The sequence below is a fragment of the Acanthisitta chloris genome, unplaced genomic scaffold (genome assembly GCF_000695815.1).
Source record: "Acanthisitta chloris isolate BGI_N310 unplaced genomic scaffold, ASM69581v1 scaffold2406, whole genome shotgun sequence".
Lineage (NCBI taxonomy): Eukaryota > Metazoa > Chordata > Aves > Passeriformes > Acanthisittidae > Acanthisitta > Acanthisitta chloris.
The window spans coordinates 1-15,975 of NW_008678503.1; the positions used below are offsets into that span (position 1 = coordinate 1).

General features: G+C 38.0%; 1 protein-coding gene across 1 annotated transcript; it reads left to right on the top strand.

Moving 5' to 3' along the window:
- Positions 1–833: 833 nt before the first annotated feature.
- Positions 834–13,205, top strand: EBAG9 (estrogen receptor binding site associated, antigen, 9). The gene is made up of 6 exons (XM_009076885.1): positions 834–929; positions 4,256–4,334; positions 4,541–4,699; positions 6,648–6,755; positions 7,747–7,838; positions 12,683–13,205. The coding sequence occupies exons 1-6, from the start codon at positions 847–849 to the stop codon at positions 12,801–12,803; spliced, it is 642 nt and encodes a 213-aa protein (XP_009075133.1). The 5' UTR covers positions 834–846; the 3' UTR covers positions 12,804–13,205.
- Positions 13,206–15,975: the final 2,770 nt, after the last annotated feature.

The following is a 15,975-nucleotide window of genomic DNA, read 5'->3' on the forward strand; positions in this document are numbered from 1 at the left end:
TAACCTCTTACTCTTTACTCTGAAATGTTCACAAAGAGAGAAAAAGTATCCTTGAATTACAGCAGATTATTCTGAGTCAGTCTGTACCTATTTGAGGTGATCTGTTGGAATTATATACTGAGTGTAAATTCTGTAATTATCAAATTGTCACTGAAAAATAGCTGCCAACAGGAGTGGTAGCCAAAGGCAAATTTCAGCCAAAGATGAATTCTTTTTTGGCTGGGTTGGCTATCATGATCCAGTGTGACATAGAATTATTGATAGATCTAAGGGTTAACTGATGCTACAGTGCACAGAGGATGAAGAGTATTTCTTTGCTGATGATTTTTCAGTGACACTGGTTCTAAAATAAATAATGTTTGTTCTCATCATACATTTCCATCAAAAATGGAAAGCAAATTTAAATGGCTAATTTTGGATTCTGACTTAATGACTAAATTTATAATTTGTATATGCAAGACATGCTCAAACAAGCATGAGCTTCTTTCTGATTATTATTCTGTTCTCCTTGCATTGCCAGTGTTCAGTGCCACTGGTAGTGTCTGAAACAGATCAACTGCACAGTCACTGCAAATGGTTGTCTGCACTTCCCCTTTGAAAGTTCTTTAACTGTGACTTTACTTATGAGTATGTGCTGTTTCTTTAAAGGTCATATACATTAGATACCTGTATTATTTACATCAGTGAAATGTCCTGATAGTAGACAGGCAGCATCTTTTTTCCAGGTACAGTTTCACAGAATGCTCCTTGCTTAGCAGCAACTAAGGTAATTTGCTTTAAGAACTGTATAAAGATGTATAATCCTCTGCATCTACCTTTCTTCTTTTGCAGGAAGGCTTTCTCACCATGGCCATAACACAGTTTCGACTCTTTAAAATCTGCACTTGCCTGGCAGCAGTGCTTTCTTTCGTTAAAAAGTTAATATGCAGGTAAACATCTTATTTAATTTGATTAGCTTTTCTTTTTCAATTCCAGGTTCTTGCACTTCTTTCCTTCTAGCACCCACTCACCCCAGTTTTGATTTTACTAGTTGCAAAACAGTCAAGAGAGATGAAAACTAAGTCAAATTCATTCTTTATTTTGCATATTCCTTCAGCGTTCCAAAAGTCTGTGTAGTGCAGTTGTGTGTTTTGTTGTGTGGTAGCTGTAATGACATTTTCTAAACAGCTATGACAAGGCTTCAGAATTGCCATTCCATGTCCAACTTGAAGAAAAGCTCTTCTCCACATTTTGTAAAAATACTTGGCAAGTGTTACTTTGTTGTTCAAGAGATTCAGTTGAAGGCAGCATCCACCCTGTCATCAGTCAGTAGGGTTGCATTATCAATGTAAGCAATTCTCATCCTGCTTTGTGAAAAAGTAGTTGCCTGAGACTTCAGGTTCTTCTGCCTATTGAAGATTGTTTCGAAAGTTTGGAGGACAGTGATTGAAGTTCAAGTGAGCTGATTTTTTGATGAATAATGACTTATTTTTTGCTTACTCTACGAAGTCATACATAGTGTTCTTTTGAGTTACAGACCTGTGAATGCAGCAGTGTAGTACTTAGAAGCATTCTAAAAACCCTCAAGTAAAAATCTAGCCCCACAATATTGTAGTAGTAGAGTTCAGTGGTACAGTAGCAGAGTACCTGAGGCAGAACTCAGCACTGTGCTGTTACATGAAACACTGTGCTTTTGTCACTCTTGCAGAATGTTGTTTGCCATAAACAAATACCAGTCTAGAGAAATGTATTCTCCTTTTGTGTATGATGACACCTAATTTGCCAGTGAGGTTAGAGCATATGCAGAATGTGTGGTAGACACAGAGTAACTGTTTATTTCCTGTTCACCTTTACTCATTCCAAGAATAAGAGGAAGCTCTCAACTGCTTGGTAAATTCACTGAAAGTCTAGTGAAGTTTTAAAAAGATACATTTTAATACTGCATACAACTATGTAAATGTCAACCTTAGTTCTGTGATGTAATTCCAAATTAAGACTACTTGCTGTTCAAGTTCTGGGAGAAGTCAAAATACTGAGTTCATAACCTCTATATTACGTGGACCCTTCATTTCTCTAAGTGTTAAGATAGCTTTTATAAGCAGATAACTGTTTTGTGTGTGTATTGACAGTATTTTCATGCTTTTTTCAACTTCTGAATGAACAAAAATCTTGAACAGCTGAGAAACTGCTTGGGAGTGAAAAAAGTAGAAAACTTTTTCTTCTGTGAATAACAATTAGTTGAAGGAATGAAAATTTAAAATCTTTCATATAAGCAAGTTAGTGGATCAGATTAATTCAGTTCATTAACTACAGCTGTTCATCCTGTTTGCTGTCAGCTGCAGTGTAACTTGATAGATTTTGGTTTCCTGTACTGCACCCCTGCATATGAGTATGCCTGATAACCAGCAAATGTGATTTAATTAAATGTGCATTTTAATTCAATGGATATGAGCTAATTCTTACTTAAATTATATAGTTTATATTAGGTTTTCATTTGAACAAGTGCCTGTAGAGATTGTGCCTCTTTCTAGTCAGCATAAAGTCTACATATAGTACTAGTAATCTCTTTAGTTAAATTTTTTTTAGATAAACAATAGCCTGCCTGAATATACTGTTTCCAGGAAATAAAAGGTGTAAGTATGAAAAGAGATTCATTCTGTTTAAAATCTTTAGTTACCTTCTCCAGCTGAGAAATCTGGATGCTGCTTATTAGTAAGGAGAAGAATATACCAAGAATTCTTCAGGCATTTGGCATTCAGAGCTGTGGTCAATATCTAACAGTGGTTGTGAAGCAGCTGTTCCTATGAGCATCTTGTTCCCATTGCAGAAGCAGTGGAGATATGTGGCCTTCCTTTATGCTCCTCTGTGTAGCATATTCTTTCCCATGTTTATGACTATAGCTGTTTCTTCCTGCCTTCACCCTTATTAGTGCAATCATTTTGACTAGATTAATGTTTGTTACAAGCCACTTGCTGGAGTCTTCTAGATCATATAAATAGAAAATATATTTAGGTGCAGAAGCGATGGCTTAGAATGGTATTAAAGATATCTATGTTATACAGGTCTGAAGGAGGATGTTTCCAAGCTTGGGTTTCCTTCAGAGATGTCAACTCAATCTAGTCAACCAGAAGTCTCTAATGTGTTTGAGGAAACAGTGTTTTCACCTTCCTTTGCCTCTAAACTCTATTGCTTTTCATCTGAAAGGAACAGGTTGTAAAGGGGCTAGAATTAATTATATAAAACTTGAAAATTTGGTGATACCACCTGACCTTTTCCTAAGGAGGAATCTATTTGGCTAAAGTAGAAAAAATTCTGTCTAATCACTCACTCACCAACATGCAGCGGAGATGATATTACAAGCAACTCAGCTAGTCTTGAGTTGATGGTACTACTATGTTCTGTAATACTAAAAATAACGGATATGAGCCACAAATTGAAGTTTCCAAGTTTTTATTCTCAGTAGTAAGAAACAAAATTTAACTTTTCCAAGCTGCATAAGGTTGATTACATGACTGTTTTGCTATTGTACCTTACAGTCCTTGAGGAAAACATGAATGAGCCTGAATTTCATTCTCTTGTGTTGTAAGGTTTTAAAATGTAGTGAATATCAGCTGAGAATATTTTAATTATTATTATGATCTTTGAATGCTGTCATTAAGTAAATACCTAGGTGCTTTGTTTGCAGTGCATTAGTGTTTAGAATTAAAATTGTTTGATATAGTTGCTGAAGTGCACTTTTAATCAGTATTCTTTCAGTAGAAGCATGAATTGAACAAAAGCTGTTTACTACATCTGTTTAGACTTTGAAGGAAAAAGTGCTTTAGAGGGGCTTTCAAATCAAGAAGTTCAGAAAGCAATTTGTGAGACACAGCTTAACATCTAGGGCAAATAGGAGAATTTCTCGGTTTGCAGTAGAATTGGTTCCTTGACAGATGTAGCTCATTAGTATTTGCCTCATAAGCACTGACAGTGTAAATGTTGTAGCTGACTTATGCAAATAACTGAGTTAGTTTGTCCATTTTCCTTGCTTCTCCTCTGTTTCCACTGCAGTTGGAAAAGTAAATTGCACTTTGAAATTCATGTGGACATCACTTTAAATTCACGATGAAATGCCAGACTTTTCCTGGCAGTAGTGTTAATGCTTAGATATTTGAAGCACTTAATGTTTTAGCCATGACTGTTTTCAGCAGTGCTGTTCTCAGACTTCCTTTTTGTTTTTTTTAAACTTAGTGCTCATGTTTTCAGAGCTTGGAGGAATCCTACATTTTTCTTTCAGGTCTGGAAGAGGGCGAAAGTTAAGTGGAGACCAAATAACTTTACCAACCACAGTGGATTATTCATCTGTTCCTAAACAGGTAATTGTTAAAGTGGTAAGTGACTTAATCACTCCGTTAAAGGATTATCTATTATACCAGTCCTGCAGCAGGATATGTATATATCCAAGAAAGATATCATACTGTTATATATGCTATATAATATTAAGTGTGTATCTTAGCAAGATATAAAAAGACAAGCTTTGACTTGGAGCTAAGATTAACTTGTACTATATACTTCTATCCAGCCTGAAGTAGAAGACTGGTCTTCATGGGATGAAGATGCACCTACCAGTGTGAAGATTGAAGGTGGCAACGGTAATGTGGCTGCTCAGCAAAATCCTTTGGAACAAATGGAACCTGATTATTTCAAAGATATGACACCAACTATAAGAAAAACTCAAAAAGTAAGTATTGCATTCTCATCTCTACTTAAGGAGGGTTTTCCTTGCTTTAAAATTGGCTACTTGTAGAAGGTGCTGGTGGTAAAATTAAGCTGTCCTATTGAAATGAGAATAGATGCTGATGTGTAGTCTAACGTGTCCAATTAAAAATACTGACTCTTTGAGATCTTAATGAAGGTGAAGCTATTTCATGTTTATATTTTTACTATTAATGTTATTGGAAACTTAAGAATAATGTCATAGTCTGAAGGTTCTGAGAAGTAAAATGTGAGAACTGTCTAGTCACTTTAAATCTGAAAGTGGAAACACTGCACTAAGATGCTTGTGCTCATATTCTTCCCTTATTTGAACAGAGACATTTCATGTCCTGCCCTACTGAATTTTGAGGGAGCAGCACTGCTGTTTCAGAAAACAATGGTCACTTGTTTCACCAAGTTTTATTGGAGGGACTAGAATTAGGGACCTGGTATTTCAAAATACCTTGCTCTTCAAATACCCATTTTTATTATGGAGACAAGACAGAAGGGCATATCTGCAGGAGCATCAACATTGTAATATATACTGATTAAACTTCTTGCAACGGCAAGTTTTGTTTCCATGGTGAAATCTTTCAGCTGGATACTTACAGGTCTTTGAGTCAGTAGGAAAACCTTCTCACAACAAAGGCTGTCAAGTGCTGAAACAGGTTACTAGAGAGGTTGTGCAGGCTCCATCTCTGGAATTTTTCAAGCCCCAAGTGGATAAGCCCACAGTACTTTCATCAGCCTCAGAGCTGACAGTGCTGTGAGGGGAAGATTGGATTACAGACCTCCTGAGGCCCCTTCCAACCTGACTCTTACTGTGGTCTTCACTGGAGGTGATACTGGTGTCAGTTTTCTGTACATTCAGGATCTGCATTATTCTGTGGACTAAATTCTTCTAAGGATTTTGGTCTCCCAAAATATGAGGGGCAGAGGAGGACTGGGAAGAGGTAGATGTCTCCTTTATATCTACTGACATTTTTTGCCTGTATCTACTGCAGGCACAGTGAAGAACATTCCTGTTAACTTGGCCTAGTCACCACCCTTAAATATGAATTTGTGTTTGTATTTGCACCAAATGTTGGCTCAATATAAACCTCAAGATCTGAGGTATAATCTGCTCGTGTTGCCGCTCGTATCAACAATGTCTGGAAACGAAACTTCAGTCAAATTGCAGAGTCTGTCATTGATAAATAAGGTTGTCTAGTCCTGTTTCCTTTCTTGCATTGGAACTAGCATTTATACAGTCAGTGAAACTGCAAATCTACCTCCTTGGGAAGCAGCAGAGACTTAAAGTAGGCTAAACAAAGTAAGTTCGTGACTTGTGGTCAACACAAGCGAGGAATACGTGATCATAGCAAACATGTTAAATTTGCTGCTACATCTTTTAAGAGAAGCATTAGTGCATGTCTTTCAGCCAAACCAGTACAGAGCTTCATTAGTTGGTGTGATAGAGAATTACTTTGCAGCTATTGAAACTTCAGTTGTCTGCCCAGATGTGCTGTCGAAGTAGCTTAGAGAGCTCACATTACAGTGCAGCGCAGCTGTGCAGACACACTGTGCTCAGGAGTAGTATCTTACAGTGACCTGTCACAGAAACAGAGTTTCTCCAAGGAATATGTAATTGGTAGCTTTTATGAGTACTGGGAGATGTGGCTATTTGATCTCTAATTCTTTGTGCCCTTTCTCTGTCTTGGTGCAGTCATAGGTTGCCATGTGACTAAAGAAAAAGCTTGCAGGGGGAGGGAGGGTTCTTGTCTTTTGCGTCTTTCACTTCTCAGTTCGTTTGGTTGTGCAGCTTCCAGAACCTGACCAGGCTGAGACACAGTGTGGTGTTGTGTACCTTCACAGGCACAGGGTTACATGATGACCAAGGAATCTGTGCAGTGCTTTGAGTTAACACTTTTCATTCCTTTTTTTGATATTTTCAGATAGTTATTAAAAAACGAGAGCCGTTAAATTTTGGGATTCCAGAGGGAAACACAGGATTCTCTAGCAGATTAGCAGCTACACAAGATATTCCTTTTATTCACCAGTCTGTAAGTATGCTCTAAGTATTGATCTTGTACTTGACACTTAAATGACTGTTCTGCGGGAGAAGGAATATTCTGCCTAAGGTTTGCATTGTGGGGAGCAGGAGGAATAGTTGTGGATAATGTAAATTGTTTTAAAATTTAACATTGGGTTCAAAGCAATGAAATAGTCTAGTTTTAACTAATTTATTCTACTGAGAAACTTGACAGATCAGTGATAAAAAGGTAAGAAGCTTCTATACACTCGCAAATCTGCCAAAGCAATGAACTATTCAGTTTTTTGGATTCTACACAGTAAGTTGCTAACAAAAAAGTAGAAGGTTTTTTTGAAAGCTTCTGAGTTATCTTTGCTCTATTATCTTGGACCCATTTTTAACCTTCTCCTTTCCTTTCTGTGAGGACTGTAATCAGTCTCCTAATTTTTGCTCTTAGCCTTTGAAAAAATAGTCTCCCTCTCTTGCCCTTTGTCTTCTTTAGTAGTGCTTCTGCTTTAATTAACATAGTGCTTAAAAGGGTCTAGACAGGAAGCAGTACAGAATGGTTATACCACTTCCTTCACTATCCATAATGAAAATAGTTCAGGAAAGGACTAGTGAGTAAGAGCATCACTCAGCTGATGTTATACACACAAACATGTTGGTGTACATGTTGGTTTGTGCATGCAACTTCCAGAAGTTTTTTACACTATCTACTCAATCTGCTCAATTTATCTTCTTCTTCCTAAAAATGCACTCCAGTACTTCCTTTCTGCCTTTGTCCAAAAAACCCTTAGACAATTAACTGGAAGAACTCAGTATTAGAACAGGGGAAAAAAGCATAGACAATAAGCTGAGGAGCACTGCCTTATCTCAGATACTTCTGTAATTCTGAAGCAGTAAGGTTAAAAACAAATATTAAGGAAACTTTCCTCTCTGACCATCCAGGAGCCACTTTGGTAGTCACACACCAGTGTTTTACTGAATTTTCACATGTGCTTAGAGCTCCTCTTTTGTTTCAGCCTGAACTGGGAGACTTGGATACTTGGCAAGAAAATACTAATGCCTGGGAAGAAGAGGAAGATGCTGCCTGGCAGGCAGAAGAAGTTCTTAGGTAACTGAAATTAATGTGGACCTTGTAAAGTTTTTACATGCAAAATAATCAAATTTGTTTGTTTGTTGTAACACCTTTCTGATAAGTGCTGAGAACTGTTAAACACTTCTTGAGACTATTTTTGTGCATCTGATGTAACCAGTGCTCAGCAGAAGACATTTTGGATCTAACCAGTTTAGTAGGTGAGACAGTAGGGGATTCTTGGAATCCCTGTAGCAGTGGTTTTCTGGCTAACTTAACTAAACTAGTGGATAAGACTGAATGTAAAGTCAAAGTTTCACACAAAGTTAGCAGCAATACTTCATCTGTTCCATTTGTGGGTTTATTTTTTCCTTTTTAAGAATAAACAGGAGTATGGAGGGTAAGGAGATGCAGATTGAATTTAAGTTAATCACATGCAGTGATATGAATTGTTAGTGACTTACGTTAAACTTTTTTATTTCAAGGTTTTATCAAACTTTTATTGCTTGCTGCATCAGATAACCTGCCTCAAATGGCTTCAGCTTCCTGAACTGTTCTCATTCTACTCACAGAATCACAAGTATATGACTTCCAGTAGTGATAATATGAAATGACATGATATATTCAAAAATTGTTCTAGAACAATGAATCTTTAAAGGAAAAAAAGATAAAAAAGGTATTTTTTCAAAGCAAAGAAAAGGATTACTATCAACTAATTATTGTAATGTTTTGAAAAATTTTACTTTTTTCAATCTGTAGAATAAGACAAGAGAGAAGTTACCAGCACACTTCAAATGTGCTAATCATAGATAATAAATTCAGCTAATTCTGATTCTGTCAGTCTTGCTCTGCAGCAGCTTAGCATGTGAGAATAGGGTTGTAATGCAAATATTTTTATAAAACTTCCTTAGGTACCTCTGTGTGTACATTCTGGTCAATATCTTATTTTTTTTTTTAACTTCAGTACTGTTTTGTGTCTTGTCTTTCACTAATGTATCACAGAAGTATAAGCTTTGTGATATGAATGATGTGCCTTTGGGCTGGTTTTGTTCCAAGGATATTCTTTATGGGGAAAAAGTGTTATCAAAAGGCTCAGTGAGATCTTTAATCTCTAAAGCGCAGTCTACTGAGACTTAAATGAAAGACCCTGAATAATACTGCTTTTTTTGAACTGAGAAATGAAACAGCTACTTTTGCTAACTGCAGAGGCTGCATTGTACTGTACTTAACCCTTGCCACATTTCATTACAGATGTTTTTAGGACTATCAAAAGTAGTACTCAAACTTTCCAAGTCAACTTTGTCCTATACAAATTAGCTACTAAAAAGGGGCTTGTCCTATACAAATTAGCTACTAAAAATAGTGTGGTGTATGCACATGCCAGTTCATTTCTGGAGTGTAAAATTTGTGCAGTGGGTATTTCCAGGATGGTCAAAAGTATATTGTCTGCCAGGTGTCAGGGTCATGCTACAGAGTATTTAGGAGGAGAGAGCTCATACGTGGCAATAGCAGTGGCGTCTTACCCACAGCTCTCTTGTTCAAAATGTCATATTGTTTGGTTGAAGCCATTCCAAAGATTTTAGCCTGACCTTTTTATTATTGAAAGACTTTAGCTCAAGTGGTTAATTTTAATAGAATTCCTTCCTAGCCCCACTAAAAATTATCAGGCTTTACTTGTTTTAGAAAAAATGTATATGTGTTCAAGTATTTCCTGTAAATAGAATATGATCAGAACTGTAACTGTCTGTATGTCACACCATGTGACCAGGCATAGCTGCCACCTCAGTGCAACTAGGCATTGTGTAAGCTGTATCCCAGCTGTAGGAAGCTTTGTTCTTTGTTTTATTCATGACACACAAATGACAATGTTTTTCTGTAAATGAATGAAGTGCTGGCTGATTTTTAGCAAGACTGACAGGAGATACCTTCTGAGTTTACAGTTTCTCTTGCAGTAGTGATCTGTGGTGTATTTAACATCCAACATTTAACATAAAACTTAAGTATAGTACATAAAACTTAAGTATAGTACTTAAGCCTGGCTCTGTTCTCAACAGACTGTGGTAAGGAAGTGATAGGAGTCTCTCCTTAATGCTGGAAAACTGCATCTTGGTCTACAAAATGATCCCAAGCTCCTGTAGCCTCTCTGGTGACTCAGTGCATGAGCATAACAGTTGAAAGAAGCACATATAGTATTTTGGGCTGATAAATGGAGGGCAGAGTCCCCTGACATCCCAGAATGTTAATGGTGACTGTACTCCAGTGGTGCTTATTGAGAACCAAGGAAGTGCAGAAAAAGTAGCTGTCTCCCTTATCTAGCTGTGTCTGGGTACCTGTTGATTCTCAGTTAGTATTCAGAAGCATCTTAAGACAGGAATAATATTTGTGTAGTAATGGAGTGCTGATAAATCATGCAAAAATGGGCTGTGGCCTGCTAAATGGCAGAGAAGACAGTGTCCTGTGGCCTCTCTGGTGACTCAGTGCATAACAGTTGAAATAAGCATGTAGAGTAAGCCAAATGCTTCCTGGAATCAAAATATGCTGAAAGACAGTGCTGAGGAGTATGAATAGTAGTGCCAGAGAAATTTCTGTAGTCTGGGGGTTTTTTTCTCCCACTCTTTAGCAGGTTCAGGGTTGGGATACAATGAAATTTTCCACTCAGTGTTCAATCAGTGTAGTGAATGATAAACTGGATTTTCAGTTAATTGGTGTTAGTTGGAACTTCATTTCTTCTGCATATTTTAGATACTTATCTGCAACTTCAGACCTTCTATTACCAATGAAGTTCCTTTGTTTTTCCCAGTGGGAACAGTTAACCTCGTGCATTTTTAGTTTATAGTAGCTAGTTGTTTATATTTTGTGGTGACAGTTGCTCTGTGTGATGTGACACGAGGGTCTTGCTCACCGAATAGAGTGTCTCAGCCAGGAGAGGGCGCAGAACCACCTCTGTGCGCAGGAGCTCTGTGTCCTCCTGGGTCACTGCGAGGAGAAACAGGAGCTGCCATGATCCCTCTCTTCAGAACTGCAGATGTACAGCAGCATTGCTTAACACCTCATGTGGCTTTTTAAAAAACTATTGCCTCTACATACTGGCTGGAGTACATAGCACTTCTTCCCTCCTGCATCAGTTCAGAGGTGTGGGGAATATAAGAAAACCTGCTACTGTAAAGTGGCAAATATTACTGTTCTGCATATGCTAGACTGACATTACTGTCAACTGTGTAGCTTTCAGCTGGAATGGAGAATAATGAGTGATGATCTCAAAAAAAACCCCAAACTTTTGAGCTGCTGTTAATATGGGAGGTAGATCCTGATGTGAATGACTAATTTCATTCTTCCATAACAGGCAGCATAGAGTATAGGAAAACTTCTAGCCATTAATAAATCAATCAAGGGAAACAATGAAGATCTTAAATAAATGCAGTCTCTCTCCCATCCAATATGAAGATAGTATGTAGACTTTGTATCTCAAGTATTTTGAAGCTTTGTGTGCCCAGTTTGTCCATAGTTGGACTCTACCACAGAATGTTGCTTCAGGTGGTGACACTCTTTAATTCTGTATGTTTTACACACTTAAGTGGATGTGCACAGGTAATTGAAATATTGAAATATTGGAAGTTAAGACCTTACTGCCTTGTCAGAATTTTTCATTCTCTTTTAATAACTAGTTCTCTTTTCTTAGGAAATCTATGTTAAATTTTGCCTTTTCAAGTTAATGAAGCTTTGTTTTTATGTTTAAAGTCATCTTGGAAGCAATTTAGCAACTTTTTCATATCCAATAAACTGAATCCAAAGCAGGATTGACCTGCTTACACAACACAGGAGAGAGCTTCAATGTGTATGTATCCAGTTGGGTCCAGTTGTTGGTCCTGCACCACTCAATAATGTGTTCTACTGAAGCAGAAGTAAAATTAGTGGATTTTCATGTTGTTCTTTCTTTCTTTAGTCAACTATGTATTTGCTGAAATTGGAAGCCTATTTCTGTAGACAGAATCTTTGAGCTAAGAGATAGTGATGTCTGGAGCTTTATAGCAGTTGTAAGAAATAATAGAAAAAGGATACACAACTGGAGACTTCTTATTTCTATTTCCTTAAAGACTATTGTTTATATTTGTAGTGGTCAATAGAGTACAACACAGATCCTGAACTCCTGAACAGGAGTTTTAGAAGTTACAATCTCATTTGATCACAATGAAAATGTTTGTACTACTTGTGTTACAAAGAGTGTCACTACTGGTGCTACTGCTGAGAGAAGAGACAGGGGGACACACAAGTCAGTGTTCTAGACAAGATGAACTGGTTTGGTCTGAGTTTGAAAAGATGGGTATTCTTGCTACTGAAAGCATTAGATAGGTTTTTATTTTTTTCTCTAAGCCTTGTAACTGTCCTATACTCTCACTGATTCATTTACTCTGAATTTTCGAGAATTGAGTGGCTCTTAGAATGCAAAATAATAGAACAAACATTACTGCCTAAGACTAGATTGGATTAGATTGGGTATTAATAAAAGGTTCTTCCCCCAGAGGGTGGCTGGGCACTGGAACAGCTCCCCAGGGAAATGGTCACAGCCCCAAGCCTGATAGAGTTCAAGAAGAGTTTGGACAATGCACTTGGGCACATGGTGTGATTCTTGGGGTTTTGGGCAGGGCCACGAATTGGACTTTGATGATCCTTGTGGGTCCCTTCCAACTCAGAATATTCTATGATTCTAGATTAAACTGAAAAAAAGGATTTCAGCACAATAACTGTTCTGAGCCTAATGACAATAGACTGAAGCTCTGTTTTTATTAGTCATAACAATTGATTTATTGACAGGAACTTAAGGAATGACCATGCTGAAAATTGAATGCCTGTGGTTTAGCAATTCATGTTTTCTTTAATTACAGACAACAGAAGATAGCAGAAAGGGAAAAAAGAGCAGCAGAACAACAGCGAAAGAAAATGGAGAAAGAGGCACAAAGGCTAATGAAAAAGGAACAAAACAAAATTGGTGTAAAACTGTCCTAACAGAAACCAGGCATCAATGGCAGTGCCAGGGAAAAGAGAATTTCTGCTCTACATATTGGTATTGATGTAACTATTTACAGGACTTCAACACACTGCTTGGTTTCAATGCATTCTTCAGGTCATCTGGGAAGCCAGGATTTTCCCAAATATCTTGAACTACTAGTACATGGTTCTTAAAGGACAAAAACCCCACAGAAAAACATGCCTTGATGGAATGTTTCCTGCAATAGTTCTATTCCAGCACCCTTCTTTGCAGCAAAAGTGATTGACAAGGATGTTGATTGAAAAACACTCTTAATGAACAGCTCAAGCCTAGAGAAAAGAATGTAAATATTGACTGGTGGGAAATCTACTGTATTGCCTGTGCTTACCTGAAACATGTAATTAAACCGTTTTAAAGAACCCTTTGCTTCCTGCCTGATAAAGAATGTCTGCTTTGGCCTTTTTATTGAAGTATTTATAAACACTTCAGAGTTTTTCATGGGAGAGCATATTGACCTGTGCAGAAGAAAATAACTTGTTATGGATGACCTGCAACTCAAAATCTGCTCCTGAGAGGTTATGTGACATTAGAGCACAAGTTACAGCTGAACACTAAAAGTGGATTTCTTGTCACTTTGTCACTTGCAGCTTCCTGTGCTCCCATACCTGTTTACCTGTGACACTGCAGCAGTGGCATCAGTACACAAGAGTGGTGCATGCTGCTCCTTGTGAAGGCTGATGTTGGGAATGTAAGGGAGCATTTTAATCACATACTTGTATTGGTAAATTTGTATTTCTAGCAGAAATTCTTATACTTCCTACAGTTAGGAAAAAACAATCCTCACACCTTATACTTGTTGCGTAGGTAGTGTAATTGAGAAAAAAGATCCGTGTCCTCCTGTTAATAAAACCAGTGTGAAAATTCTCAGTTCAGTTACAAGCACTTTTCAAAGTCCATTCTTTTGTACATTTACTGTATGTATTTACACTGGAATTCCCCTGGTAAAGTGTGCATGGTAAGTAAGCAGCAGAAGGCAACAGTGCTTTAGTGAAGAAGTTTAATGCCTGCTGGCAGGAGAGCTGTAGGGGAGTGGGGGGGTTTGTATGTCCAGCTGAGTGCTTCAGTGAATGCCCTTCCACCTTGTGTTGTGTGGGTGCTGTTATCCATGCAGTCATGGGTCATATGGATTTCTTACCTTAGGACAGATGAGTGAAGTCAGCACATCTGTGCCTGAGACTTGTTTCCTGTGCATACAGGGAGCAGTGAAGTTGTAAGAGAATGGGAAGAGGTGAGGGGTCATGTGACTAGGTCTTGCCTGCCTAGAAAAACAGAATTTTAACTAAGTTGTAGTAAGTTCTGACACAAGTTTTGCTTAAAAGATAAGTAATTGAGAAAACAAGACAGTAAGAATTAGTTTTAATGGCCTTAGTCACGCCAAAAAGTTTTAAAAAATGTTTAGTATGCTTGTCATGTAGCATAAAATCTTGCACAAGTCATCTGATTTGACAGCAATTTTCGGATGCTAAATTTAAGAATATATTTAGAAGGCAACACTTCCATGCACATTTTCTGCAAAAATGTTCTGGCTGGAGTAGAATGGATTACTTCAAAGCAGACTAAACAGCAGTATGGCAAGCAAATCTGCTCTTACTACACACCTCTGAAGTATCTGACAGTAGATGGGAGATGAGGAGAAAGTTTATGAATAAGCTTCAATCCAATCATAGCACTGAAGAAGTAAGGGGGTACCAGACGTAATTCTTTCACTATTGCTGACACAGGACAAGGGAACTAACTAGCTACTGCTTGTTTAAGCTGAAACCTGTTGGAAGTTACATCTCATTTTTAAAAAAATTAGTGCTTACTACTGCTATTTTTGAGACAATGTAAAATACATGCAAATCAATACTATTTATTTTTTTTTAAACGATGGGCTAGTTAATAAAAAGTTGCAAAGAAAGCCCCTGAATACATCATGAAAGCACATGTGATTTTTGAGCCTTCAGCCATTTAAAAAATGCTTGGGTGCTGCCTCCTTCCTGCATATCAGCCCTCCTCATTGCTTTTCCTCCTCCTGTGCACTGCTTTGGTGTTCTTCCTTCCAGCTGCCTGCCCATACTTTAGGCACAGCTGCTCTAGAGATTCCTCCCTCCTCTGTCCTGTGCTGACATGATGCAGTAGGAGGACATGGTGCTCTCACAGGAATTCTCTTGCATGACAACAACCTGCACATTGTTATCTGTTTCATCTTTTTCCTGTGCTTTCTCTTTCCTCCTTCCTACATCTTGATTTTTATCCACAACAAACATGAAAACGCTTCTGCTAAACTTATTGTGAGGCTGCTGCTCTGTTATTATCTTTTCCATTGGTTTGAGTTCCCTGAGAGATCCTGTACACCCACTATGTTCACTTGTTTTCTTTCTCTCCTGCTGCCGTAGGTCTCCTTTTCTCTCTCATACTTGGCCTGTTAGCCATGTGCTTTTTTTTTTTTTTTCTCTACTGAAAGCAGGACTTGACTGTCTTCACTGTTATTACAGAGGATTGACCTACCAGGATGACTGAAAAATCATCCTTTCCTTGACTGTGACGTAGTTGTTCATTTTTGCTGTGTCCTGTGTTCATATGTCTGATGGGATTTTGAGCAAAATGCTCACTTGTTCTTCTCACATAGGACATACATAAAACTGCTTTCATTTTGATATGTTTCTAGAGGTTGGGATTTAGGACAAAGAGTTGATTTGCAGGGAAAGGGAGGAGAAATTTGTAATTAGATGTTAGGAAAAGCCTTGTGAGAATTTGGACATAAGCAAGGATGGCAAGAGGCAGAGGGCAGAAACTGATATACAGGAAGTTCCACCTGAATATGAGGAAGAGCTTCTTTACTGTGTGAGTGACTGCACACTGGAACACATTGCCCAGAGAGGCCATGGAGTTTCCCTCATTGGAGATGCTGAAGAACCAGCTGGACAAAATTCTGTGCCATGTGCTCTAGGATGACCCTGCTTGAACAGGGAGGTTGGACTAGATGACCTACTCTGGTCCTTTCCAGCCTTACCCATTCTGTGATTCTGTGAAGGTACAGATGAATCTCTGGTGGGGAGGGGATCAGTGCCTGAGCCTCAATGTTTTCAGCAGTTTAAGGGCATGTTGGGTACCTCTTAATGTCTACATTAAAGAAAGACTTTCTTG